We start from the raw sequence: 25,680 nt of genomic DNA, 5'->3' as shown, positions 1-25,680 counted from the left end.
TCCTTTGGTTGTAATTCAAGACGCCTCGTTTCGAACAAAGGCGGCTGTTGGCAAAACAGACCAGCGAACCGGGTACAAGCGAACGAATCGGCGCTCGCGATCGGAGACTTTACTGATTTGGAACCAGCCGTTGCTCCTTCAGGAATGTAAGAAAGAGTTATTTACCTATTGAGTGAAGAATGGTTTAAGCGTCTTACTCAGCGCTACTGAGTCTCTGAACTAAGCTGCCAACTATCCACAAAGCCTTCAAAGTCGATACTGCTCGACCATCAGCAGTCAGCACAGAGGGTTATGGCAATATCACTGACTAAACCTATGAGCTCGTGGGCTTCTCGGGATAGATATATCACATATTTATTGATTGTGTGAAAGCCAGTTTTCATCTTCTGCGGACTTTGCGCACGGTGCTCAGTCTCAAGTTGTGGGCAGGAAGATACCTCAATCGGCAGTATCATCTGACTCAGTGTCATCGTAGAGATAATGTTCCTGACGCTTAAATCCTCCATGCAGGTACCAGAGCCAAAGAAGCATCGTCCGAAATCCTCCCCAATCCAGAACAATCCGCCTGTAACGTTGACCAATGTAACCGAAGCAGCTTTGGAGTCAAGACTTGGCGAGCGCCAATGGGTAACTTGCCTGAGCCATAAAATCTAGGATCAGAGTGTGCCTGTCAGCTTTTAGCCCTTGAATATTATTCAAAGATCCAAAATCTCTGCAATGGTCTATCTCATTAGAACGCATTTGGCAGATGCCGAGAGGGCCATTGCTTTGAGCCAACAACAATGTCTCCTGATAGATGCACTGAAATCCTTCATCAGCCGCGGCCCCAGCCTATTGTTCCAGGATGACTTGGATGAAAGTTGTCGTATAAAAGAGAATATGCTTCCGAGTTCATTATTTAAGTCCCCTCCTCGTCCCGTTCAGTGACGGACCAACTGCTCGAAAGCATCCGCAACTCGCAGCTTACCAGCAACTTTCAACGCAATGGTCTCTTTTTCCCTCCTCAGCGCGTTGACCGTGCTTGCTGCGACGGTTTCCGGTTCCAAGCGTGGATTTGCCGTGAATGATGAGCTTGACGTTAGCAAAGGCGGCGTCACTCTGAATGGGTTCAAATCCAAGATCAGCTGGACATATAACTGGGATAGCACCACGAGAAAAAAGCAGCCCTATGCCGAGTTCGTCCCCATGCTTTGGGGGACTCAGAGCTACCACACCAACCAATGGGTCAACAACACCAACCTCTGGCTGTCGCGCGGTTCCAAGCATCTGCTGGGCTTCAACGAACCTGAGAGGCCTGACCAAGCCGCCCTTTCCCCTCAGGCCGCTTCCGACGCATGGAGACGGTACATGAATCAATTTTCCGGCCGTGCCAAGCTCGGTGCCCCCGCCGTTTCCAACGACGGCTACAACTGGCTCAAGGACTTCTTAGGCAAGTGCCACGACTGCCACATTGATTTTGTCCCGGTTCATTGGTACAACGACCACAGTCTGGAGGGAGACCTCGAGAATTGGGTCAACAAGATTTGTTCTCTTGTCGGAAATCGTAAGATTTGGATCACTGAAGTAAGTGGAGATATAATTGTGTTTGGAGTGGGATTATACTGACACATTACAGTTCAAAGGGTTTGGAAACCAGGAACAGCAGCGTCAATTCATGAAGAAAGCCCTTCCCTGGCTGGACAAGAAGGCTTGTGTGGAGCGCTACGCCTACTTTGGAACTGCGAACAACAACAAGGATATGCTGGTTGGAAATGGTCCCAGGTTTTCTCCTCTTGGCTACGATTATGTGTACCACGACTAGGTGTGTTGCATCTAGACAAACATGATGAAGCCAATGACCGATCTTGTCGGCACGGCGTCTCTATTCGACAGTTCTGCATGTTCTTACGCATGGATTCTGGATTTACTTTCTGTCTTTACATATTTGGCCCCCTCCCCGCACATAGATCTACTGTAAATGAAAAGTTCAACTATCGATTGATAGTCGTTCGGGCTGCGTTCGCGAGTCAGTGACATTGGATGAAACCAAGTGATTGAACCAGCACAACAACACCGCAGAAACCGCCTTTTCCGAGGCTGATTCTAGGACCACTACTCCGTAGTGTGTATGAGAGCGAATTTTAGTGTTGTGACTAATAGCGATGGGACACCCACATTGAGACAGGGACGTTACACTCTGCGGTGGGCAGAAGCCTAGCCCCAAGCCTCTGATCATCTCAAGGCTAATAGGGCAGTCGGCCAAGTGGTCGGCCCTACGAACCGTGTTCTCGGCCGTGTACGCGATGGAGAAGGGAAACAGAAGCTGTCTGCATCGCCATGTACGATAAGCATAGGATTACGCATGCGAGTGGCTTTGCGTAGGGGCGTAGCTGAAGCTCGGTTGCACGAGAGCACGCGAGAGGGCTTCTTTGTCTGGCGTAGGGCTGTGCACTGGCCCGTTTAGCGTTGGTCATTATTGAAGTAGGTGCCGCCACGCTTGACAAAGTTGGCCGACCGAGCCTCGCCACGGCACGGGCGTGGGCGTCGCGCTGGGCCCAAAAGGCCTAATCGGCTATACTCTTTCCACTGCAGAACTGAGGTGCAGCAGGAGGTCCAGACCAATGTAATGAGTGAACTCATTTGCACTTGAGCCTTCATCAAAGATGGGCCAAACAATGTGCGGCGCGCGCCTCTTTCTCACGACATCTCACCTGCAGCACAAGCGCCTATCCACGCACCATCGGACGAGCCCGAACGGTGGATGAGGCTCTTATGACCTGGTCGGTCAAATAAAGTTTACATTCTTTCCGTGAAGACGAAAATGCGAGCAACAATGCTTCTTGCTTTGGCTGCGTGGATACCCCTGCGAGGTTAAGAATGAAGGCAGTGTTGATGGTGGGGAGAGAGAGGGCGGGCCAGTGTCTCACGAGTCGCGACACTATCAGTAATAACTGATAGCCAACTCAAGGGGGGGCCTTCTAGGACTCCAGGGGTCCGATTCGCGCCACCGGTATCCGCAGAGCCTACCTGCCTAGATTGGTGGCCAAACCAGTAACACGCTGGCGCTTTGAAGTCCAAATCCCACACGTGGTGAGGCCATTACTTACACAGCTTACCCTGACAGCTGAAAGGCCACCACCCGCTTACTCGCCTTCTAGACCACGTCCTTGTACTGCAGGCGTACAGTAGTCCATTTCATCATCCAAGAGGAGGATGACCTAGGCTTTCGCTACAGAACTCAAGCCAGAGGGCACGGCAAACAAGCTGGCTCACTTCTCCGCCCGTGTTTTGCTTTGTGAAAGCGCCTTTGCGAGTTGACACAAAAACTCGGGCCTTGCGAAGTCGATCCAAAACTCAGGCTCGCGAAAGCCGTGTTTCGATGGGCGATGCTTACGTTGCTCTCTCGTTTTCGGCTCCTCTTCCCTCGGCGCAGTCCCCATACTCGGGCAGAGCGCACCCTGGCCCAATGAACGATCAGCAAATGGGCCAACGACTCAGAGTCCTGCGGGGTTCAGCGTCGGTGTTTGGGCAGAAAGGGAACGGGCTGCTTTCTTGCAGGCTGCTTCAATGCCGTTCTAGCCCACAGGCCGGGCGTTGGAGTTGCAGCAAGGACGCGCGGACAGTGATCTGCACTAGCTGAAATGGGTAGGAGTTCCGCAAAAGTCCCTGCCTCATCTACAGTCTCTGGGTCTCCCACCAAGTATTGAGATTGGCAACCCGGCACTGCACTTCCGACTCGAGTCTCGCCAGCTGCCCTGTGGCCAAGCCACGCCCTCGGCTCCATCCGTATCCCAAGGCGGCATCTCTGGGCCGATTGCCCATTATTATTATGGGTTACCCCCAGCGGCTAGCTCATGCCACTTGCTCTCTCTCACCCTGAAAAGGTGTGCTCGTACATCGGTTTGTCGTCGGTTTCCAGTGTCCACCCCCTGCCAGTAGGGCTGTGCTTACTAGGATGACTTACTCTCTGTTTGCACCGTGATAAACCTGCGTGGACAAGTAATTTGCTGGGAGCCAACTGTGGATGCCATTCGTGACCCCTTTCCCCACGTAAATATGAAGCTGACGCCCATTCTCAGCCCTTTGCCGCCTCTTTGTTTTCCTCGATTCGTTTCTTGGTCCGGCCTTTCTTTCATTACAATACCTTTGATCTACCAGTCCTTTTTAACACAAATTTTTATTAATCTCCTTGTTCATTCATGTCAACCAGTTGGATAGCAACTCCAAACTAGGCTCTGCCTCACCCCTTGGCTCGCGGCTGGCGATCCAGCCTCGTCTCAATTGAAGTCTTACTCTTCATCTGCGATCGATTCACCATATAACAACTTTTTAATTATTTACATTTCCTTCTACTCGCACACACAATGGTAGGCCATCACGCTGGTCCTCACCATGGTCTGCACTTGGGTGAGCTCATTAATGAGCTCATCTCTTCCATCGCACCGTTCTCCGGCTTAATTCTGACCGTCACATGCTGCGTCATTGCTCTTATTCGACTCTACGTTCTCGACCCATTCATCCCCAAGGTATACTCTCGTGCAGCCCTTCGAGACATCACAAGCGCCCAAATGCGCAGCTTCACGAACCACCACGTCGCAGCTGGCACGAAAATTCTCCTGGTGATTCTTTGTGGCTATCCTCTTCTTGCAATCATTTGTGGAAACGCAACACCACACACTCCCTATGCCAAGGGCTCCGCCGTCACTTTGGGAGACATGATGATTGTCTCTTCCCAAATCTTCACTGGCATGTACATCTTCGAACTCTTCTTCCGCGAAAAAGTCTCGGTCATCAGCTGCGCCCATCATATTGGTGCCATTGTCATTGCTCAAGCTGCAATTGCGATGAGCATCAACTTTGGGCACGAAAGAGATGCCGTATACGAGTTTATCTTGTGTTTCATATGGGGTACGCCGCACTTGTAATACCGCTTAAAAGAGGGCCATCACTGACACGACTCCTAGGTGCATTTGATGTCATTGCTGAACTTTGGCCGCATTTGGCGATGATCCTCTACCGTGTTCACAACGACAATCACGCGCTACTAGCCAGAATCTTTTACGCAACGGCGATTTTGGAAGTTGTGGGAACCACTACCGAGACGATCATCGTCATGTTCCTTTTCGGGTCGCTCTGGGATAAGTGGTCTCTCTCTCTCAAGGTCACGACACCCTTCCTACATACATTATTTTCGGCGGCACAACTTTGGGGTGTTTGGATCTTTTACAAGATGGCCAAGGATCAACAACAGAAACTGAAAAAGAGCGAGGAGAAGCGTCCTACCTCAGGTGACACGGCAGCCGAAATTGTTTGAAGCCAGCGATAGCGTGTTATTTTTTTTCTTTGCAATGGAATATACCATGGCGACAACTTGGATTCATATATGGCGTTTGGCATCTGCCTAAGACTTTTCCCATGCGAAATTAGACGGCTATTTTGGGCGCTCGATTCTAGAAACCGAGGGGAATCACTGTGACTGTCGAAGCGCGGACCGCTCGCCGCTTTGTCAAGCAAGTTTGTTCTCTTCATTGTTAGACATAAATAACAATTGCGAATTGCATTGTACGCAGTCTTTGTCGCGCGGTTGCAGAGTTGGCCAATGCACCTAGCCCAACGTACAAAAGGCTGCGCACAATACAGAAATGTTGTTCGGACGGGAGTTCAAAACTGTAGTCTAGGGTACTAGCGGCATCGTCAACAATCAATTTCACCGGTTCCACGTCACGTAGGAGAGAGCCCGGGACGTTTCGTACTACAGATCGAAAGACGGCATAGAGAGATACATGTATTTAAGGAAGGAAATCTGGCATCGCCCAGGATACATGAATGTTCAATCTCATAATAATCTACAACGTGAAAAAGTCTCCGTCAAGACCCTTCTAGCAGTGGCAGTCTCCTTCACAGCACGCATTCGATACATAGTTGACTGTGAGTTCGCCCTTGGACACATCGTTACCAGGCTGCGTGGGCACACTGCCACAGCCGCGGCATCCGTGGTCTAGAAGTTGTTGAATCTGGTTGTAGGCGTCCTTGGCGGAGCCGGATGCACCGTTCTGGTAAAAGGCGCAGAAGCTGCCCTGAGAGCCGTGAGAGCAAGCAATTTGGTCTTTACAGGCCTGTTAGCAAAAACTCGTGTAACTAGTGGGCGAAGGAAAGCCAATTGGTGCCTGCCATCAGGGTCCGCAGAGATGCAATTCCAAGATTTTGGCGGAGCAAGTAGTTATGGCTTCTTGCTGCAACTTACCTCCGCTGTTGAACCTCCTATCGCCACCGCCCGAAGCCACCAGATTGCCAACCTGGTCATGGACGACTTGCAAGGAGGCACCGTTGTTAATGGTGCAGAAGCCACTGCCGCGGCAATTGATTCCAAGAGCCGTAGCAGAGGTGAGGAAGAGAGAAAGGGAGAAGAAGTTCATTTTGTGTGTTTTGCCAAAGAGAAAATGTTTGAGTCCTGAGTGCTGAATCTAAATCATACAAATTGTGATGCGGGAGGAATCTACTTTATAGTTCAGAGTATGGAAACATGACACATAAAGTCGACCAAGCCCAGCCCTGACTGTCATAGCAGTACATGTAGCGGTAGCAGTGATCATGAAAGCATGTATAAAAGGCCACCAAAGACAATAATGACGTTGTGTCGAATGTCCTCGATGATGGTTGGTGGACAAGATTGGTGCAGTAAGCAAGTAGCCTGGTAAATGGGGTTGGCTGGGCCCCTCAACAAGCTAGCGCGCAATAATAGCTAGTATAAACAGGACTAGAAACAGGTGGCCAAGCTTTAACTACTCCGCTATGGGGGTCAGGTAACTTCCCCAGAAGGTCCGATCGGCACACGGCGGAGTGCTGCAGGATAGTCGGATAGTCGGTTCCTCCGGATCGAACCTTGAGAATTTTGTATGTCCGTTCATTTCTTGTCAACTGACATAAAGCTACTTCCTTGCAGCGCAGCGCTAAACGCGTGATTGCAAGACTACTTGCTAAGTGGCTTTTACAGGTGAGGCAACCGAGCATGAAGTCACAAGCGTTCTATAGCCACCTGTGAGTGCGACAGGCCAAGCTGAACGAGAGAGAACATTGCATTGACTTCTAAAAGACTAGCACTAGAGAAGTACCCCTAAAAACATGTCTGTATTCCGAATCTGTCCCTTGAGAACAGCTATGAGGGCTTTCATTTAGCATGCGCCCTGGCAGCTGGGGTTTCCAACAACGTTGACAGTAAGCTCGCCCTTGGACACATCATTCCCCGGCTGGGTAGGCACAGAACCGCACTTCTTGCAGCCGTGGTCCAGGAGCTGTTGCAGAAACTCTGATGTTTGACCAGCTGATCCAGACGCGCCGTTTTGATAAAAAGCGCAGAGAGAGCCTGTGCAGGCGATTTGCTGACCGGTGTTGTAGTGACGGTTGCGGTCTGAAATGTTGTCCACGATTGCTTTGAGGTTGATGAGGTTGCCGGCGGCGCCGTCGGAAGGACAAAGCCCAGAGCCACGGCAGTTGATTCCCAAAGCTGTAGCAGTGCTCAGAATTGCGGCGAAAGAGGAGATGAAAATTGTGGTCTTCATTGCGGGCGATATTGATGGGCAATGATGAAACTGATGAGAGTGTCGAGCTTGTTCAGTTTTGTAATGAGAGTATTTAATGTGCAGCAATGCAAAGTAAAACGCGGAATACAAGCCATCTAAATATTGCTAAATCATGACCACCCTGTACATTGATCCGATTTGTCGCTACTCTTGGGACGTCGTCACTGAATGGCGGAATTTTATTACCGGCAGGTTGGGACCGGAGGATGCCGATCCCTCCTCGATACATCACGGCACTAATTTAATCTTCTGGAATAGGGTGCGCATTGCCATTGGCCTCCCCCCACACGTGGCTTACTGCTTACGCCAAGATCTAGTATACTCGAGCGACATCAAGGTGGTACTTGTTTCGATTCGATACGGATTGGCCCAGGACCCAAATAAACGTCCTCGATGACCGAGCATTGCATCATTGACTTTTGTAAATAACCAGCAAAGGCTTCGCCGGCGGCCGCTTGCTACGGCTGACTGGATGATGATCTGCGCTATCATGGAAAGCTTCGACGAAGAGAGCCCGAGAATTTCCTCCAATGACGGCATTTCCCCTGTGAGCTAGGAACACTTCTGGAAGGGAAGAACCGAAAGCATATTCTGCAGATGTTGAGGTTGAAGGTACTCGGAGGATGAACCTTGGTCTACATAAGAGGAGCCCATTGGCACATCGATGGCTCGTCTCGCTCACCATCAAGTAATCACCCACATACTCGACATTTTATCATCATGGTGTCTTTCGCAACAGTCTTCACTTTCGTTTCTACCGCCACTGCCCTGGGCATCAATTGCCGAGGGTCCGGTGCCTGCAACCTCAATGACGCCAGCTTGAAAGAGGTTCTCACCCAAGTTCGCCAAATCCAAGCTCAAGGCAACGGCGGACACCACTATAACACAGGAGGTAAAGCTACCTGTTGAGGTGCATTGGCATTATGTGAATAGTACTGACTGGTTTAGTTCAACTGGCTTGTTCTGGTGGCAAGTATTGTGAGTGACTCCCCCAAATGGTAACAACGATAAGGTTTGCGCAAGCTAACAAGGTTCAATTCATAGCCAGCATCTGCGCCTTCTACCAAAACGGAGCGTCGGGAACGGCCGACCGCGCGGCCGAGCTTCTGCAGGGACTAGTCGATCATGGTGAGTCTGATGGACATCACCCTCGCAACTAAAAAAATTGCCAAGTTGCTAACACTTTGTCCTCGCACAGGTTGCAGCCAGTGCGGAAGTAACCCTACCGAGCCTGGCAATGACGTTTCCAAGGGAGAGCTCACTGTCAACATTGTGTCGGCTCCTTGCTGCAGTGGCAACTGCCACTGCCCGATTTGAGATGGTATACTGAACATAGAAGAATGACGGGGAGGACTTCAAACCTTGTGGTATGAAATTATCATTACCGTAAAGATGTAGCAATAAGATATGAAATTATTACAAAACGCGGAATCAAGGCCCTTCGTCCACTTTCAATCATTCTTGGCTGGTGCGGGATCGACAGGCACTGCGCTGCTGCCATGTGACAGCGCCCCATGGGGGATATCCCGGGCGGCGGCTGCGTGGGACGGTTATTGTCGGTGGAAGTCGTCGGTGGAAGTCGTCCGCGCGTTCGTTGGGTGCAATCGATATCCTTTCAGGGTAACACTATGCAAGACTTTTCGTCAAACGACTTGCCAGCACACAGTCCCAATGACAACGCTGGTTGACTTGCTGGACGAATTCTCAGTATGACACTCCCGGGCCAAGTGTAGGGTAGGGGGCACGTACTGCTGACCCGCTCGGACTCCGCGTCTTCAGTGTAAGCAGTGCGATCATACAACCTTGTATCGAGGTCACTGAGCGTTTTGTGTGATCGAAGAGTTACGAAAATAATCATACTTTGTTTGAAAATTTGAATAGCTATCGAGGACGGGGCGGGGCTGCTTTCTGCTGACGTCTTGCCTTGCTAGATAGTTTAGATAGTTCTGGCATGTAGTAGAGAATCGACGAGCGGCGCGGGGTACGGTTTCCGTCAAGCAAATATCGAGTGCAACTTTCCTAATCCAGGACCTTTGATGTTACGACTACAAGACCTGTATTATGGGCGGTAGCTGAGAGCAAAGGAAATCTCAAAGTCTTTAATAATGTTGCGCAACATATTACGAAATACATGTGTCAATCATGACCCGTAAGGGTTGGTGGGGGTACTAGTTCGCCTGACTATATAAAACCTCACCCCGCGCCTGTATTCTCCTTAGGTAACCATCCGAACTTTCTACATCCTCTTTCGAAAAAAATGGTCCAAATAGCAGAGCCGGTCGAGCAGATCCTGGCAGACCTACCCGCCAAATACCGCGGACCAGGCGGTGCTGTTGCCGTCGTCAAGGATGGCGAGCTCCTCGGGGAGAAGGTCTGGGGCTTTGCCGACCTGCGACAGGGCATCCCGATGGGCATTGACACGGTGATTCCGATCTGCTCCATCTCCAAGCAAATGACCTGCGGTCTCCTGACCGACCTACAACTCAACCCTACCCCAGAAATGGCCGCTCGAGGCGAGCCGGCAGCGCAGCAGCTTGCCGATGAGCTTACCAAGGTGCTTCCAAAGGAGATGATCCAAGACACGGGCGTAACACTGCAGCTGCTCTGCAACAACCAGTCTGGCATCCGTGACTACTGGGCCCTGACAGTGCTTTGGGGTGCACAGCCCGAGACGCCCTTTTCCATTGAGCGTCATGGTCCTCAGATGCTGCAGCGTCTTAAATCTTTCCAGTTTGAGCCTGGAACGCAGTACTCGTATGCCAACACAAACTTTTACGTTCTAGGGCGCGTAATGGAAAACGTAACCGGCCAGCCCCTCGCAAATCTACTCAATGACAGAATCTTTGCTCCCGCTGGCATGAAGACCGCTTACCTCTGCGCCGACACCTTCAAGCACCCCGGTCCTTGCGTCGGCCATGAGGGAACCGAGAAGGACGGCTTCTATCCCGGCGACAACCGCATTGAGTGGGCTGGCGATGCTGGCATCGTGGCCTCGTTGTCCGACATGATTGCCTACGAGAAATTTGTCGACAAGAATCGCGACAACACCCAGAACTGGTATGGCCTCAACTGCAAGAAGCAGCAGTTCAAGGATGGAACGCCCTCCGACTACGGCTACGGCTTGAGCCAACACACCGTAGGCGACGTTGCGCTGATTGGTCATGGTGGCGCTCTGCGTGGCTACAGACTGAACAGAATCTATGCTCCCGAGGCCAGAGTATCCGTCGTTGCCTTGCTGAACGAGGAGCACGCCAAGGCTGGCGCCGTGTGTGACTACATTATCGAGCGACTATTGGGTGTGCAGGCCGTCAAGTTCAGCGCCGTCGAGCCCAACTCGGCATTCATCGGCACCTACTTGGATCCCGAGTCAGACTTGGCCGTCACTATTGGCAAGGGAGAAGCAGACGGAAAGCTGTCCTTTTGGTACCATCGCGCTGCAGTGGATGTCACTCCCGTCGAGGCGAACAAGGCTCTATCCAGCGACGCCACCATTGTGTTGGACGGAGATGTCTTGGAGGTTACTCTTCCCAAGGACAACCGTACATTCCGCGCCAATCGTGTACCAGTCGCCCCGCCCCGTGCAAACTACTCTGGTCTACACGGCAGCTTTCAGTGCGCCGAGATTGATTCCACGTTCCATTGCAGCGGTACTGACGGCATGCTATACGGGTCATTTGACGGATTTCTTGGCAAAGGCCCTATCCATTTGATGCGACCGCTTGCTCAAGACGTTTTCGCGCTGGCTTGTCCCAGAGCCATGGACTCGTCACCCCCAGGCGATTGGACCGTTGTTGCTCGTCGTGATGCTAGTGGCACGGTCAAGAGCGTTACAATTGGCTGCTGGCTGGCGCGAAAACTCGAATTTGTCAGGATCTAGAATATAGCCCTCTGCTCAAAGGAGCGCTACCCGAATGAGGGGTCGAATTTGCTGACAGCCTGATCAGTTATAGTTTCGGCGCTGTCCGAGCATGGCGCCAGGTGGACAAATGCCGAAAGTAGCTAGCTACACACGGCACAAGGGGCTGGACATGCGGCTGTGAAAGCCAACAAGGCAAGAATAAATAAGTAGATGAAAAAAAGAAAAGAAAAAAAAATCGAAATTTCCAAAGGAAACATCGCCTTGCAATTCTGAACCAGCTGTAACATTGTATCGGCTCTAGGTCTAGACTTCACTTGCCTTGTCGCTTCGAGGGAACAAGTTGTGAGAAACGGATGGTCCCATACCTACTGGGGGCAAATAATTCGAGAGTTACCTCGAGCCTGATTTGCATCGTGGTGCACAGCCCAGGCTGCATCAGCCTCATGCGCTAATTCGTGTTCTAGCCTGCTCCGCTGGCGGACGCCGGAGCTACCTGATGGGCCAGTGCCGGTGTTTCCTGAGTGAGCGTCTTTTTGTTTCTATAAAGATCCTATTTCTCCTCAGCTTCTGCATGAATGATCTTTGCAAATAACCATCATCAGAGCCTCCTCTCTAGCACAAGATGAAAATTTCTCTCGTATTCTCCGCTCTTGCGGCAGCCGTTTATGCCAAAACTGCACTCCTAGTGCCCTACTATATCTCGCCTTACACTTGGAAGGCAGATTGGGACGCGCTGATTGAGACAATCGACAGGCATCCTGCCCTGGACTTTTACGTCATCATCAACAACAGCAACGGACCTCCGTACAACTCAACATACGCAGATCCCGGAAGCCCGACCCCCAGAAATCTGATAGACTGGGCGGACCACCTAGGCAAGGTGAACGCGCGCAAAAATGCCAAGACAGTGGGCTATGTGTACACAGGGTTTGGCAAGCGCGATGTTGCACTTGTCAAGAAGGGGATTGACGACTATGCCAAGTGGAAGACGCAAAAAAACTGGAGCGGAGTCGACCAAGACATCTCGATTCATGGCATCTTCTTTGACGAGATCAATACCGAGGTCGCGCAGCTTCAACGCAATCTCGACATGACGAGATATGCTAAATCCGCCTTTGGCGGCAAGGGTGGCCCTGTCGTTTTGAACCCGGGCGTCGCTGTACAGCAAGGCAGCGAGTCGCTGTTTGACGTTGCCGATTCGATTCTCAACCTCGAGACCTGCTACACAAAGGACCATGATCAAGCCTTTGACGGGACGGAACCCCGTTGCCATCTCGGGTACACTCCCTTCACGCCCGCAAGCCTCGATGCATTGCCCAGCAACAGCAGCCGGGTGGCCAAGTCGTCTGTCATTATTCATGACTTTTACGAGACTTGGAATCCATACTTGCCTGCTTCCAAGTCTACGTTTGAGACTGATGCCAGCGCTATTACCAAAAAGGGTGTTCATAGCTTCTACGTCGCTCAATACGGCTATCAGGGCAACTTCACGATGGGTCCCGCCAGTATCAGTGAGGTTGCTCGCGTAGCTGCTGCTGTTCAGGGTCTCGCATAAAACAGGCTTTCATTTTTGAGCCTGAGTCTCTGGTTTCATGGGGGGAAGGGAAGCGGTTAGACTTGTTGATGTATTCCCAAAGAATATACGGAATACCTATAAAAGACAGTAGACGAGACAGCTACACGATAGAGAAACTGACAGAGCTAGTCTACGATGTGGCGATCTGGGCCACTCAAAAATAGCAAACAATATTGATTTAGTGTTCTGCATCTTAAATAGATGACTTGGAGGTAATTGCAGTGGTATAAGATCCTTTCGCTCGAATCAAACTTGTACAAGTCTGCAGCCACCTCGGGTTTAGCTAGGCTCGCCTTGAGTTCAGTGACATTTTGTCGCTCGAGCGTCGCCAAGGTGAAAATGAAACAATGCCAAAGCATGGCAAACTTCCATCAGCGGTTCTAATCCGAAAATAGCTACGATTGCTAAATTTTTTTGACGATTTTATCCTGTCATGTACATGGGTCTCAGTCCGGCGCGGTTATTCCGAGATAGTTTTGCCCCCAAACACTCATGATGAAACCTAGGAATCTTCAGCAATACCAACTACACGAGACTGATACACACTACTTTCACTGTCAAAAAGAACTTTGTGTTACAGTTTTCATCGACTTTACTGTCCTATATCCGCTGCATCACACCCACCGGGGGTGTCGAATTCCTGTGACTGAGACAGAGCCAAGTTCGCCAGTGGGGCTGGATCAGCCCGCCAATTATCCTGCCCAACGAGAGCGCGTGAGACAGAACTTGCTTCAAGGAATTGCATTTCAAATTCCTACCAGTGGCCAATACAGTGATATCGACCGGTAAGAACGGAAATGTGTAGATGGACTCGGGAGAGCAAGGTGACGCAGTCGGCCTTGGTGAACGCTGTGAGCTAACATGGCACGAAGAGTTCGGGTAACCTGCGGTGGGCACAGGAGTAGCTTAAACATCATCGTGCAATATCACAAGGTCAGAAATAGGTATCAAATCAAACCTTGTGGTGTCTTGAAGGTAGAGCTCTCATGTTCGGAAAGAATCATCCTCAGATACCTCATCACAGTGATCTGCCTCGGATGCTGATCTCGTTTTGCCCCTCCCAAGTGACCTGTCGATTCCTGGACGAGTTGTCGATTGCCATAAACAAGGAGCAGGAGTACAGCTAATCATTCCAGCTTGTGCTAGCTCTCCAAGAAGAAAGACTGCATGATATGCCATGGCTCTCGAGGATGTCTTACCAACAGTGCGTCATTCCTGACTTGTGGGCGCTCCTTCCGACCCCTTGGAGAGCATGTACATCGGAGATTAAATAAAACACGGAAGAATCATACACTAAAAATCTTAAACTTGGAAACTGCTCTGTCAAAGCAAAAATTGTCCGAGTTGGCCATATTCGGACCGATCTTGGGCTTGACTCGACTTTAGCGATACCGAGTCATTGGTTGAAGAAGCCAGAAACCGGAGGTTATCAAGATGAGAAGAACATCTTCTGGGGCAGACGAGGAGACAAGTATATACCAGCCGACCACATTGATTGAGAGCGACAAACTTGGTTTAATCAAGAAGACGAGGACCGAGAAGATCCATCCTCCTGATTCTGGCTTGCACGCTTGGCTCTTCCTCACAGGCTCTTTTTTGATCGAAGGCCTGGCACTTGGTAAGCTGCCACGAGATACTGAACAAGAGAGAGCAAAAGAGAGATTCTAACGCTGCGATTTATTTCTTTTTTTAGGGTTTCCCGGGGCTTATGGTGTATTTCAAGACTACTACAGCACGCACCCTCCCTTTCAGAATGCTGCAGGCTTACCAACAGTTTCTACCTGCGCAATGGTACTTTGCCGATTGATTGATGCAAATTTTTATTTCATTGCTGACCTTTGATAGGGTATTATGTATCTAGGCATGCCAGTCACCATGGGGATCCAGCGCCTCTCGCCGCGATTAAGCTCCTGGTCGCCTCTTATCGGCATCTTCGTCATGGCGGGAGCTCTTGTGGCCGCATCCTTCGCCACGTCAGTCTCTCACTTGATAGGCACGCAGGGAGTTCTCTTTGCCATCGGGAGCTCTCTGTCGTATTGCCCCTGCATCGCGTTTCTCAACGACTGGTTCGACCGACGAAAGGGAATGGCGTACGGCATCATGTGGGCTGGCACAGGGCTGTCGGGATCGGTGCTCCCGTTTGTTCTCCAACACCTCCTGGCAACTTACGGGTATCAGTACACATTACGAGTCAGTGCTATTGCTCTGGTGGCAATCACTCTTCCCGTGGTTTACTTTGTCAAACCTCGACTCTCGTCCAGCCAGACCACCACAACCCAGGGCAACCCGTTCAACTTTCGCTTCACCCTGAGCCAGACATTCATGCTTCACCAGCTCGCCAACATATTCCAGGCTTTAGGATTCTTCCTACCCAGTATATTTCTGCCGACCTATGCGCGGTCAATGCTCGGCGCCAGCGAGCTCGTGTCCGCAAGTACGATCCTGCTTCTCAACCTCGCTTCGACCGTCGGATGCCCAACTATGGGCTGGCTCTCTGATAACTATCATGTCACCAGGTGCTTATTCATCGCGACGGTCGGGGCGTCGCTGGCCACATTTCTTCTTTGGGGCTTCACAACGACGGTACCGTCACTACTGATCTATTGCGTATTCTACGGCTTGTTTGCTGGGTCCTACACGTCGGCTTGGACGGGTCTTATGCGTCAAATCACCACTGATGAGACCATCAGCGACAGGTACTCTTGCCAAGATACGGATCCGGTCATGGTGCTCTCAGTACTTGCCGCCGGCAGAGGTATCGGGAGTGTTTTATCGGGACCTCTCAGCCAGGCGCTGGTAGGCGACTACTGGCATGTAAAGACCTACGGCGCATACGGGACAGTCTACGGACCACTAGTTATTTTCACAGGCTTCACCGCAGCGCTCAGCGGCATTGTGCTGTTCTGGAAACACATCGGCTGGATACACTAAGAGCTTCACGGGCCCTCATAAACACGATCGCCTCAGTGCAACCAATGCGACTTTGTATCCAATTGGCTTCCTGGAACATTTTTAAAAAAAGGTGCGAGGATATCGGAATACACAAAATTGTGGTCTGCGTCGACGACTTTGCTCTCGGAAATACTCGCTCCATGTTTGCGACCGTGACGGCAATTCAGGGCACCGCAACTGGTGCTAGGCCACCTATTGATAAGTAAAACTACTCGGAGATATACAAGAAGATAGAATCTACATATGTGTGACTTCCAGGCCTCTTTAGATGACGAATGAAACAACGATGCACAGTGCGACCACTATGTGCATGCTAGGCAAGCCCAATGTTGTGGACGAGCTCCCGGGCTGCGAGTCGCCCGTACCATCTGTGCGGAGGGTGAAATCGCGCACTTTGCCTTGCCAGCCCGTGATTTGATGGATCGGCGCCTCTATGGCCATCTCATGCCATCGTAGCGGTGCGCCATAATAGCTCATCTCTGTGAGAAACTCTTCCCGGGAGAAGAGCTTGTCGCCTTTCTCGTTGAAGGCGGAAGCAAAAGTCTTGGGCCCTTCGCCGCTAATCTCTAAGCGAACCCATGACTGCAGTGGGATGGTCTTGTTTAGTCTGTAGTAGGTTCCAGATGCGAATAAAGTGACATTTGGCGTAAGCATGAGGACGGAGTCTGACCCGGACACGAGGGTCGTGTTCCCATCATCGGAGAGTTTATCGACGTTGACGGTCAATGAAAGTGTATAGTTTCTACCCTTGGATGACCAAGGTGTCGTGATGTCGCACTCGGGGGACATGACAATGCCATCGTCGGCCGCCTTGCACGTCGTTTTTGCGTCATACTTGTTACCGGATTTGTCTGCAATCGACTCACCCTTCACCTTGCGGAGGTCGTAGGAGAAGATGGTGTTGTGTTTGGAGGGGATGCGACGCTCGAGGTCTTGATTCGGAATCTTGGCCAGGAGCTTGGAGAACCAATTGGAGTACTGCTCCTGAGTGAGATTACCGCCCCAGTGCTTGTCTGCGAGCGCGGGGATACCCTCTCGCCAGGCGTAGTACGCTTCCGAGTAGACACTGGTATTGGCACCATGGTCATTCCACAACGGCGCTATAGCGCCTTGAATGAGCTTATTGTCCCGCGATGGGTTCTGGTTCGGATTGCTGAGGTTGAAGATGTTCGGGTACCAAGGCTTACGTCCGTCGGGGTTGCCAGTGAATGTCGTGGAGGTGTTGACAGTTCGGCCATACGGACCATCCTTCATAACGATATAGTACATCTCATCAGAGTTGATGACTGAATAGTTGTTCTTGATATAGTCCTCGTACGGATTGTCAAAGAGGTACGCCCAGTGCTGAATGGTAATATTGGAGTTGACTGTCGTGGAGGAGCCAGCGTGCTTGACAGCAGGAAATGTGCCCCAGATACGAATTGACTTGCCAGCTTGCTGGTAGATGAAGTCTGACATCTCATTGACAAACTTCTTGTAATCTTCTTCAGGGCCCTTGTATTCATCAGCGCCGATGGAGACGACCGACGAGTGGAACCAGGGCAGAAATTCCTTCCAGACGGCCTTCATAGTCGGAATCGTATCAGGGTGAGAGATGTTGAGCAGGCTCAAGTCGCCCTGGTAGCCAATCTGCGGGCGCCACTGTACAATAGGCAGACAATGACCTGGCGCTTCGATTTCGGGGATGACGGTAACACCGCGCTGCGCGCATTTGGTCTGAATATCGTCAAAGTCATCCTTGGTATACGATTCGTTGGCGTGCTTATTGAGTCCGGACAGCTCGCTGCTCTCTGACCAAAGACGGAAGCGTGCATATGTGTCGTTGTAGTTATCCGGGGTATAGGTCGGCACAATCGTGTTATCGCTAAGATGAACGTGGAAGGTATTCTGCTTGAAGAAGGAGATGTAGGAACACATGTCGATGAGAAACTCCTTGGGGTAAAAGTGGCGACCGCAGTCAAGCATCATGCCTCGGGTTGCCCAGCCTGGAGCGTCATCGCCACGGCCGACGGGAACTGCACCGTCGTCTCCCAGGATGGCTTGCTGCAGAAGCGTTCGTGTCCCCCACCAAGCCCCCAGGGCGCTGGCGCCGCGAATGGTGACGCCATCTTCCTCAGCATCAATCGTGTACCCTTCGGAGGTCGATCGGCCTGCGGCATCGAGGAATGTGTGGTCGCTGTCAATGGTCAAGAAGATGGTGTTTGGCTCGCGCGTATCGCCCTCCTTGGCTGTGACTGTTTTGTTGAGCACCTCTTGGAGGTCCTGCGCAAAGGTCGTACCAAACTCGTGCAAGGTCGGGGGAATCAAGGTCAAGCCGCTCTTGTCGGCCGTCTTGGAGTATTTTGTATCGACAATGATGGCACCCACTGAGGGGAGCTTAAATGCATTCTTGCCGTCGGCTTTGAATGGGACTGTTGGAATGCCAGGGAGTTGGGCCAGAGCAGTGCCTGTGACTTGGTTAGTGGGAAAGTCTAAAATCACGGGCGCAAACGCGAACCGTACTGGCGATTAGCAAGCCCGACAGCAAGCTGGAAGTAGACCACATGGCAATGAGGCAAAGCGGCATGAAGCGAGAAAAACTTCACTCTTCAAATTACGATTGTGATGTTTTGGCCATCTCTTCATGGAGAGATGTTGTCTTGTTACTCTGCCATTAACCCCCTACTTTTCATCCGGGCCTAATAAGCCTAGCCTGAGACTTGCTAGCCTGGCACCGTAGCCATGCAGGAACGAATTTCGCTCCTCTCATTGTGGCACTAGATCGACGCTCAGTAACATCGTCCTGCTAGGCGCTTGGATGCCACATCTAAACGAACCGCCATCGCATCTGCCCCCATTGCCCCTTTTGACTAACACAGCAGGGGAGACGCGATGGCGGTTGGCAGCCTGGTAGCCGCCAATCTGCCGGACACGACACTCAATAGTCAGATGTTTCTGTACGAAGCGCAGGCTAGGCTGCCAGAAATGTACGTGTTATTCCGGAGCATGGTGAAAGCAGACTACCTCGCGGGCCAACGTGGAGCAACATTGTTGAATGATACGGACACCCCTCTGTTGGCAGTGGTAGACTCATGGGCATGCAGACTCCTAGCAAAGAAACTCCACCACTACACACTTTCGCTAGTAACAACCAGCTCGTTCTCTCTCGGAAAGCAACTGACGACTTCAGAAGTACCCGCCTTGTCATCCGCGGCCAGAACGATCGCGACGGTAGCTCCATAGTGCAACGGGTCTCCCTCGTAGACAACGACATCTTTATTTTTTTGCTTCAAATGGAGAATGTCTTCAATGTTGCTTGTTACGAGCTCCACGGCCTCGGAATCGCTGAGGTCTGCGTATTTCGCAGTCCAGCCGGCCTCGGGCAGCAGGTCATGGATTTTGTAATCGGAAGGCATGCCTTGCACAGGAAAGGGGTTAGCAGCTGGCAAAATGATATTCCTGGGAGCACGGAGTCTTGCCTACCCAAGTCAAGAAGAGCCAAGCCAAACTTCACACCGGCCTCCTTGAGATGACTGGCAATGCTGCGGCTAAGAGGTGGCCCTACGAAGCCGTCCCTTGTACGGAAGCTGGTCGGAGCGCCTCGGTCCTCGGTCAATATAACGGGAATGTCTGCATCAGCAAGATCTTGGGCCACCTATTTTGTTTTTGAGGAAGAAAGAGGAATCTTGTTAGCATGACCTCGATAGACTGCCAAGATCGCGTCGGAACTCACAAATGGGGCCTCCATTGCCCCGACAAGTACGAGTTTCGTGTCGGGGTGATCTCTCTTTATCCATATGAGTTGCTCGATCTCGTACTGCTTGCCAGTCAGATTAGTCGGTCATATCAGATGCGCTCTACCTCGGGATTTTCTTCACACCTTGTTATCTGCATATACGAGCAGTGGGAGATGGCCCGTGGCTACTCGCCCAAACACGGTCTGATTATTTTTGCCCAGTCCGTCGCTCAACATTTTTCGCAGACTTTTTATGCCATTGCTGCCTGTTCCCTCGTCTTTTATTGCCGCATCGCCGAGTGCCATGTGAAGTGCGACCTCTTCCTGAACAATACCACCATGCAACAAGCTTCTTTTACCACTGGTAAGGATCTCAACGCTGACGCCGGATACAAAGGCAGGCCCATCGGCCACAGGTGCGGTGATTGCGCGAGTGACACCGCCCAAGCGAGCACGCGCAAAGTTCTTACCATCAAGCAATGCTGCATGCTTGGCGTATACTATACTTTCGGGGTCATTGAGACTTTGGCCACCAGCGCTGCCATCGCCCGTGTCCGGATCCGTTGCAATTTCTCTCGCACCGAGTGCGTTGGTGAGGGCGCTCATTCCTGGAACAACGTGGCCGTTCGTGAGTTGGAGCCTGGCATAACCCTCTGTCGCTTCAACTTCGGTGCGGCTGTCTTTGCAGTCTCCCAAGGTTCCAGCGCAGACTATTCTGCCATTCTTGAGAATTAATTGCAGCGAGCCGGTCTTAACCGCAGCCCTCCCAACGCTCAATTCTGGATAGTCTTTGAGAAAAGCCTGGCTGATCCCCGAAATTATGATATTGCCGTTGGCTCTAGTGATCGTCTCACAAGTGTCGTCACGACTTTTCTCGTCGGGCTCATATCTCACTTGGAGCGTGGCTTGGCGCGAGGAGCTGTCTGTCAAAGGCTCGGCCCAAGAAGATCCCATACTTTTCTTGACCAAAGTATCATTCAGCTGGGCAATACCGTCAATGAAAACTTGGAGGGGCGTTGCACCACGGACCAAGGGATGATCGTCCCAGACAACGATGTCAGCGTCATATCCGGCCTTGCAATGCCCAACGCGGTGGTCCTGGTCAATAGCTGCCGCAGGTATAGAGGTCACAGCTTGCAGAGCCTTTTCGGCGGGCAAGTTGAAAGCATGAGCAACAGCGGCTTGCGAAAGCAAGTATTTGGCGTTGGTAAAAGATTCAACGTGGTCTGACTTGTATGCCACTTTGATGCCACTTTTGTCGAGAATGTTACCTGCGTAGAGGCTGGGCCAGTACGACTCATGCTTGTAGAGGCTGAATTCGGCGAATGTAGCGATTGTGATGTTGGGCACTCGCTCTTTCAGGAGGCCGGGGACCTGCCATGCTTCTATCGCGTGGTGAAAACCCGAAATTTCGAAGCCAAACTCTTCACTGATGCGGATCATTGTCTCTAGGTCTTGGGGCTCATAGTTGTGGTTGTGCAGCGACACTTGGCCGCGCAATAGAGCTACAATGCTCTCGAGCTCAAAGTTGAACGGGAACCTTCCATTCTCAGCCAAGAAGCCAACCTTTGCCTTGGATCTGCCCTTGCGAGCAAATTCCAAGCCCGCGCAAAAGTCATCTTGCGACTGCAGTACCTCTTTAGCCTTTTGGAAGTGCTCTCGTAGATGCCACGCATTGCCAAGTCGACTATACTTCCATACGCTTTTGGGGTTCTCGCCAAATGCCATCTTCATATACCGGCGGCGTTCGTGCTGCGGCATCCCACGCTCAAGCAGCACTTCTTCAACGATTGGCTCACCGTTGGCACCACTGTAAAGCGCATTCTTGACCGGTGCCCCTTCGCCGCCGATGAGGTTGGATGAACCAGGAATAATAAGAGAGGTTGTGACACCACCGGATGCGATGATTGGCGTAGCCTTATCGTATGCTTTGAGGGCATCTACTACGCGCATCTGCCCTGTGAGCGCCTTCGTATCAGGGTTGACCTCAGCGCCGTCTTCTGTCATCTCTGTCCCTGGCCACGGAATTACCATGTGATGTGAGTGCATGTCTACTAGACCAGGAGTCACGTATCGCCCATGAAGCTGGTAGACAACAGCATCATCGAAGTGGTCTTCTCCCGTTGACTTTTGAATCGACTCAATCAATCCTTTTGAGAAAATGATATCCACGGCATGATCGATGAATTCCTGCCCATCGAAAAGCGTTACGTTTCTTAAAACGATGCGTTGCCGTTGGCCGTATTCCGCAGCCCATCGAGAGTTCTGGGTTCTGGATGCGGGCGCAGGTTTGGAGGGAATTCGGAGACGAGCCTGGCACTGTTCAAGGGCACGAGCAAATTGTTGGTCGGCTACGCCAGTTAAGACACCAGTTGCGAATGGATTTCCAAAGCACAGCAAAAAGACGCACGCAGTTATTGCCAAGCTCAGGACAGTTCGTGGTGACAGCCGCCCTCGGACTAGAAGATGCCGGGGCGGCTCAGTCGGGTATGCCAGCGTCTCATATGGTGGCGGCAACATCGCGCCTTTCACAGGTGCAAAAGGGCGCCTCTTGGTATCCATTTTCTCGTGTTTGTATACTGGGAGTTTTCTGAACGTTGAGATCGCTAGGAAATGGGCATCGCCCTCATTTTGTCAACTTCGTTTCGGGAGCAGCCTCCGGGTGAAGTACCCACCCACGGTGTAGCGTTCCGCTGGTGCGACCAGGCACTGGCGCATTTCTGGCTTTGGCTTGCCCTAGTCGTAAATTACTTGATGACTGTGTGCTTGAGGCTATTGGGGGTCAGCGAGATTTGTGTGAGACTGCTTGAACAATAGCTAAACAGCATCTTTCGCTGTGGAGGCATTGAGTGTCATAGCATGCATACATCCTTGAAAGAGGAAGCAAAGGTCTTTGCTGAGACGCTTAGCCATGTCATCGAAGCTGGCAGGAAGAACGAGGCACGAAGTGCAGTTTCAGTCCTGAATCGAGAGGTTAAGATAAGGTCGCTTCAGAATACGACAGTGAATTCGCTTCTGATACTGGAAGTCCAGCCTTTCCGTGTCCTTTTATTAACAGAAAGAGATCGAGGTTTCTCGGCGGGATTGGGCTACTCAGTACCCCAGAGATACGCTACGAGGGCACGGCCTGGCTCATTGTGCGTTTCTATAGCAGCAGTTCATTAATTTAGTGACCGCGCCCGGCGTACAAACTTTTGAGCAGTAAGCTTCGCACAAATCACGTATCAAGGATGTTGTCGAAATGCAGACTGAGCTGAGTGCGCACTTGTTTACTTTGATGGGTGCTCGAAATAATGCTGAAGCAGCGGTCGGCACTGTGCTTTACGTGGGCCTGCGTTTCAGTCGGAAGGCAAACCGGGGTGTCATGCCCACGCTTCATATTTACGTGTTGAATACTAACTACGTTATATGAGACTCGAGTCGACTCTTGTTTTCTTGTCCTAAAATATTAAAATATTTTATTGAGCAACTGCTCTGATGAGAATGCTCCGTAACCCACAGCTCTAGATAACAAGAAGCGCGGAAGGGCTTATCAGCGAATGAATGAATGCAGTCAAATAAGCAGACAAGTTTCGCCAAAACAAGAAAGCCAACATCTGCTTGGTCCATGCAATGTCTCAATAGAGTTTGAGGCTACCTCTATTGGTAAGTCTTTCCACGTTTAAGAGGTATGGTTACCGACGAATACGCTGTTATTCTCCTCGCCGGAGCTTTGAGACTTTTCCTGGTACTCATGATGTTCAGCTTGCTCCAAATACTCTGGTTTGAGCTGACCATGCTGGTCATAGCGATACGGTTCTTTCAGAGAGATGGATACTGCGTCAAAAACGTTTGACGACTTTTTGAAGATGGCGTCCATCTCCTCTAACGATCTAAGTTTAGTCTCTGGAAAAAAGAAATAGACCGACGGAACCATAAATGCATTACTAGAAAACCAATCGACTCATTAATTCCCTTTTTTCTTTCTTCTGAGGGGTCGTAGGAGACTTACATGACCGCGAAGACGACATATGTTTTGTAGCCAATATTGGCGAACGCAACAGGGGTAATCATGACCACCATGAAATTGAAGATCCAATTTCCGCTGAATTGCAATTAGTCACATACTCTCACATATAGTCGCTTTTATCTCACCTGGTGGAAAGCGCATTTGTCGGTGCTCGAATTTTCAAGGGTACAATTTCGGCTGGATACAGCCAAGTCATCCCGAGCCAACCAATAGCAAAGAATGAGTTGAAGACGAAAAGGAAAACGGCCTGACCAATGCCGGCCTTTGTATCGTGCAACGTTTCCAGGCGCCAATTGCAGCCCGCAAGAACAGCCATGGAAATCGACATGCCAAAAGCCTAGAGTAAATTATCAATCATTAAGCACCTCAAAAGTCGATATGTGGGTAATACTCACGCCGAAAAGCATCAGTGGTCGACGTCCAGTCTTCTCGATGATAAAGATGGGAATAAAGGAAGCAAGTAGATACTCTGTGCCATTACAGGCGGCCAGCAATTTGTTGATGTTTCTCCCTTGCAGCCCAACCTTGCTATAGAGGATTGGCGCGTAGTAAGTGATGAGGTTGATGCCAGATATTTGCTGAAACATCTGATTGACGTAGGCTAAAACGACTCGGTGGAACTCGCGATATTCGCTCATGTCGAATAAACTGCGATAAGAACCTTTTGACATTTCGACCACAGTCTCTTTGATGTCAGCAAGCTCTTTTTGAATGGCGACATCCGTGCCAGGCTTTTCGTTGAGGGCCTCGAGAACCTCGAGAGCCTCATCGTCCCTACCAGCCATAACTAGCCAGCGTGGAGATTCTGGCAGATTCGAGATTGAAACAAAGATGACCACCGCAAACAGGATTTGAAAAGCCAACGGAAAGCGCCAGGCAATTTCGTTCTCTCCAATAAAAGCAAACCCTTCCACGCAGTCAGCAGATAGAAACACTGCAGCGTATAAACTTCTTTTGGCTCACCGTAGTTGATCCAGTAACTCAGTGCAATGCCGCCCGTGATGAGCGAGCCTTCGATCATGACCAGCTTTCCACGGTCGGATGACTTTGCAGACTCGGACTGCCAAGTCGGAACAGTACTGGTATTGATACCGTTGCCAACTCCCGTGACAATCCTTCCAATTATGAAATGCGGCAGCTCGAACGCAGTGCTTTGCAAAAGGGCGCCGGTGGCCATGGTGAAGCAGCCAATCATAATGGTACGTCGACGGCCCAGTGGGTTTCCGATGAAGATGGTAATAATTGCACCCAAGAAGCAGCCCAAATTATATGATGCTACCGCAATGCCCTGATACGTTGATCGTTTCTGGTACAGTGGCAGGTTGGTCTTTTCGAGCTCCGGGTCTAGGTAGATATCCGGGAAATATTTCGTAAAAGATGGAAGGTCGAGTAGGCCACCCGTAATACCTTGGTCGTATCCAAATAGCCTAAAGTCATAGTATAAGTTTGACAGAATTGTTGTGTCCGGCATGTAAAGAAGCTCTCACAAGAAGTCAAGACTGCCAAGCGAACTAATGGCCAAGTTGAGGGCTCGGCCTCTCCAGCCAAAATATTTGGGAAATCCAAACATCGTTTCTTTTACAGCAATCGAACTGCAGAATCAAGAAAAGCTGATAGGGAGCAGGGAGAAATGAGAAAGTGGTAATATGTTTTGAGAGTCGGAGCAGTCGGGTTTTATTGACGATCAGCAGCGGCACCATTCTGCCTGTTCCTCCAGCCCATCTTTCCGACCGAACAGAGGCAACTGAGCCTGTAAAATTCCCACATTTTCTTTCCGGCGGGGGTTGTGGAGCGCAGAAGCTTTCAACAGTCGTTCAACCCACGACATGGCTGGCCCGAAACAGGGGACCACGGGACAGAAAACAATGTGAAAGCCCACACAGCCCACTTCCCCAGTTTGGTTGGGCCGAGTGGGCGTAACGTGCTTTATTATTGCGTGCCATGACGCAAAACTCGGCCCGGTTCTGTCCGCCCATCTGTGCTGGGGGAAGGGGGGGGGATCTGCTCGGG

At 50.9% G+C, this 25,680-nt stretch overlaps 9 protein-coding genes across 9 annotated transcripts; 5 read left to right on the top strand and 4 right to left on the bottom strand.

The window, feature by feature from the left end:
• Positions 1-984: 984 nt before the first annotated feature.
• On the top strand, positions 985-1,801 carry V2A60_010457 (uncharacterized protein; the record flags this gene model as incomplete). The annotated part of the gene is made up of 2 exons (XM_083261713.1): positions 985-1,563; positions 1,616-1,801. 2 exons carry the CDS (start codon positions 985-987, stop codon positions 1,799-1,801), a joined length of 765 nt encoding a protein of 254 aa, XP_083117839.1.
• A 2,542-nt stretch (positions 1,802-4,343) lies between these two features.
• Positions 4,344-5,293, top strand: V2A60_010456 (uncharacterized protein; the record flags this gene model as incomplete). Its single annotated transcript, XM_083261712.1, has 2 exons — positions 4,344-4,887; positions 4,944-5,293. The coding sequence occupies 2 exons, from the start codon at positions 4,344-4,346 to the stop codon at positions 5,291-5,293; spliced, it is 894 nt and encodes a 297-aa protein (XP_083117838.1).
• A 565-nt stretch (positions 5,294-5,858) lies between these two features.
• V2A60_010455 (uncharacterized protein) lies at positions 5,859-6,395 on the bottom strand (the record flags this gene model as incomplete). The annotated part of the gene is made up of 2 exons (XM_083261711.1): positions 5,859-6,085; positions 6,224-6,395. 2 exons carry the CDS (start codon positions 6,393-6,395, stop codon positions 5,859-5,861), a joined length of 399 nt encoding a protein of 132 aa, XP_083117837.1.
• A 756-nt stretch (positions 6,396-7,151) lies between these two features.
• Positions 7,152-7,538, bottom strand: V2A60_010454 (uncharacterized protein; the record flags this gene model as incomplete). Its single annotated transcript, XM_083261710.1, has 1 exon — positions 7,152-7,538. The coding sequence occupies one exon, from the start codon at positions 7,536-7,538 to the stop codon at positions 7,152-7,154; it is 387 nt and encodes a 128-aa protein (XP_083117836.1).
• A 2,278-nt stretch (positions 7,539-9,816) lies between these two features.
• V2A60_010453 (beta-lactamase/transpeptidase-like protein) lies at positions 9,817-11,436 on the top strand (the record flags this gene model as incomplete). Its single annotated transcript, XM_083261709.1, has 1 exon — positions 9,817-11,436. The coding sequence occupies one exon, from the start codon at positions 9,817-9,819 to the stop codon at positions 11,434-11,436; it is 1,620 nt and encodes a 539-aa protein (XP_083117835.1).
• A 604-nt stretch (positions 11,437-12,040) lies between these two features.
• V2A60_010452 (uncharacterized protein) lies at positions 12,041-12,973 on the top strand (the record flags this gene model as incomplete). The annotated part of the gene is made up of 1 exon (XM_083261708.1): positions 12,041-12,973. One exon carries the CDS (start codon positions 12,041-12,043, stop codon positions 12,971-12,973), a length of 933 nt encoding a protein of 310 aa, XP_083117834.1.
• Positions 12,974-14,869: 1,896 nt separating this feature from the next.
• On the top strand, positions 14,870-15,925 carry V2A60_010451 (uncharacterized protein; the record flags this gene model as incomplete). Its single annotated transcript, XM_083261707.1, has 1 exon — positions 14,870-15,925. The coding sequence occupies one exon, from the start codon at positions 14,870-14,872 to the stop codon at positions 15,923-15,925; it is 1,056 nt and encodes a 351-aa protein (XP_083117833.1).
• Positions 15,926-16,210: 285 nt separating this feature from the next.
• Positions 16,211-21,668, bottom strand: V2A60_010450 (uncharacterized protein; the record flags this gene model as incomplete). Its single annotated transcript, XM_083261706.1, has 5 exons — positions 16,211-18,393; positions 19,122-19,343; positions 19,409-19,580; positions 19,659-19,742; positions 19,806-21,668. The coding sequence occupies 5 exons, from the start codon at positions 21,666-21,668 to the stop codon at positions 16,211-16,213; spliced, it is 4,524 nt and encodes a 1,507-aa protein (XP_083117832.1).
• A 1,654-nt stretch (positions 21,669-23,322) lies between these two features.
• On the bottom strand, positions 23,323-25,240 carry V2A60_010449 (sugar porter family MFS transporter; the record flags this gene model as incomplete). Its single annotated transcript, XM_083261705.1, has 6 exons — positions 23,323-23,533; positions 23,653-23,745; positions 23,796-24,007; positions 24,066-24,577; positions 24,634-25,097; positions 25,158-25,240. The coding sequence occupies 6 exons, from the start codon at positions 25,238-25,240 to the stop codon at positions 23,323-23,325; spliced, it is 1,575 nt and encodes a 524-aa protein (XP_083117831.1).
• Positions 25,241-25,680: the final 440 nt, after the last annotated feature.

The sequence above is a fragment of the Cordyceps javanica genome, chromosome 7 (genome assembly GCF_051103115.1).
Source record: "Cordyceps javanica chromosome 7, complete sequence".
NCBI classification, from domain to species: domain Eukaryota; kingdom Fungi; phylum Ascomycota; class Sordariomycetes; order Hypocreales; family Cordycipitaceae; genus Cordyceps; species Cordyceps javanica.
The sequence above is the reverse complement of the archived record's forward strand: the minus strand, read 5'-3'. Positions and strand labels throughout refer to the sequence as shown.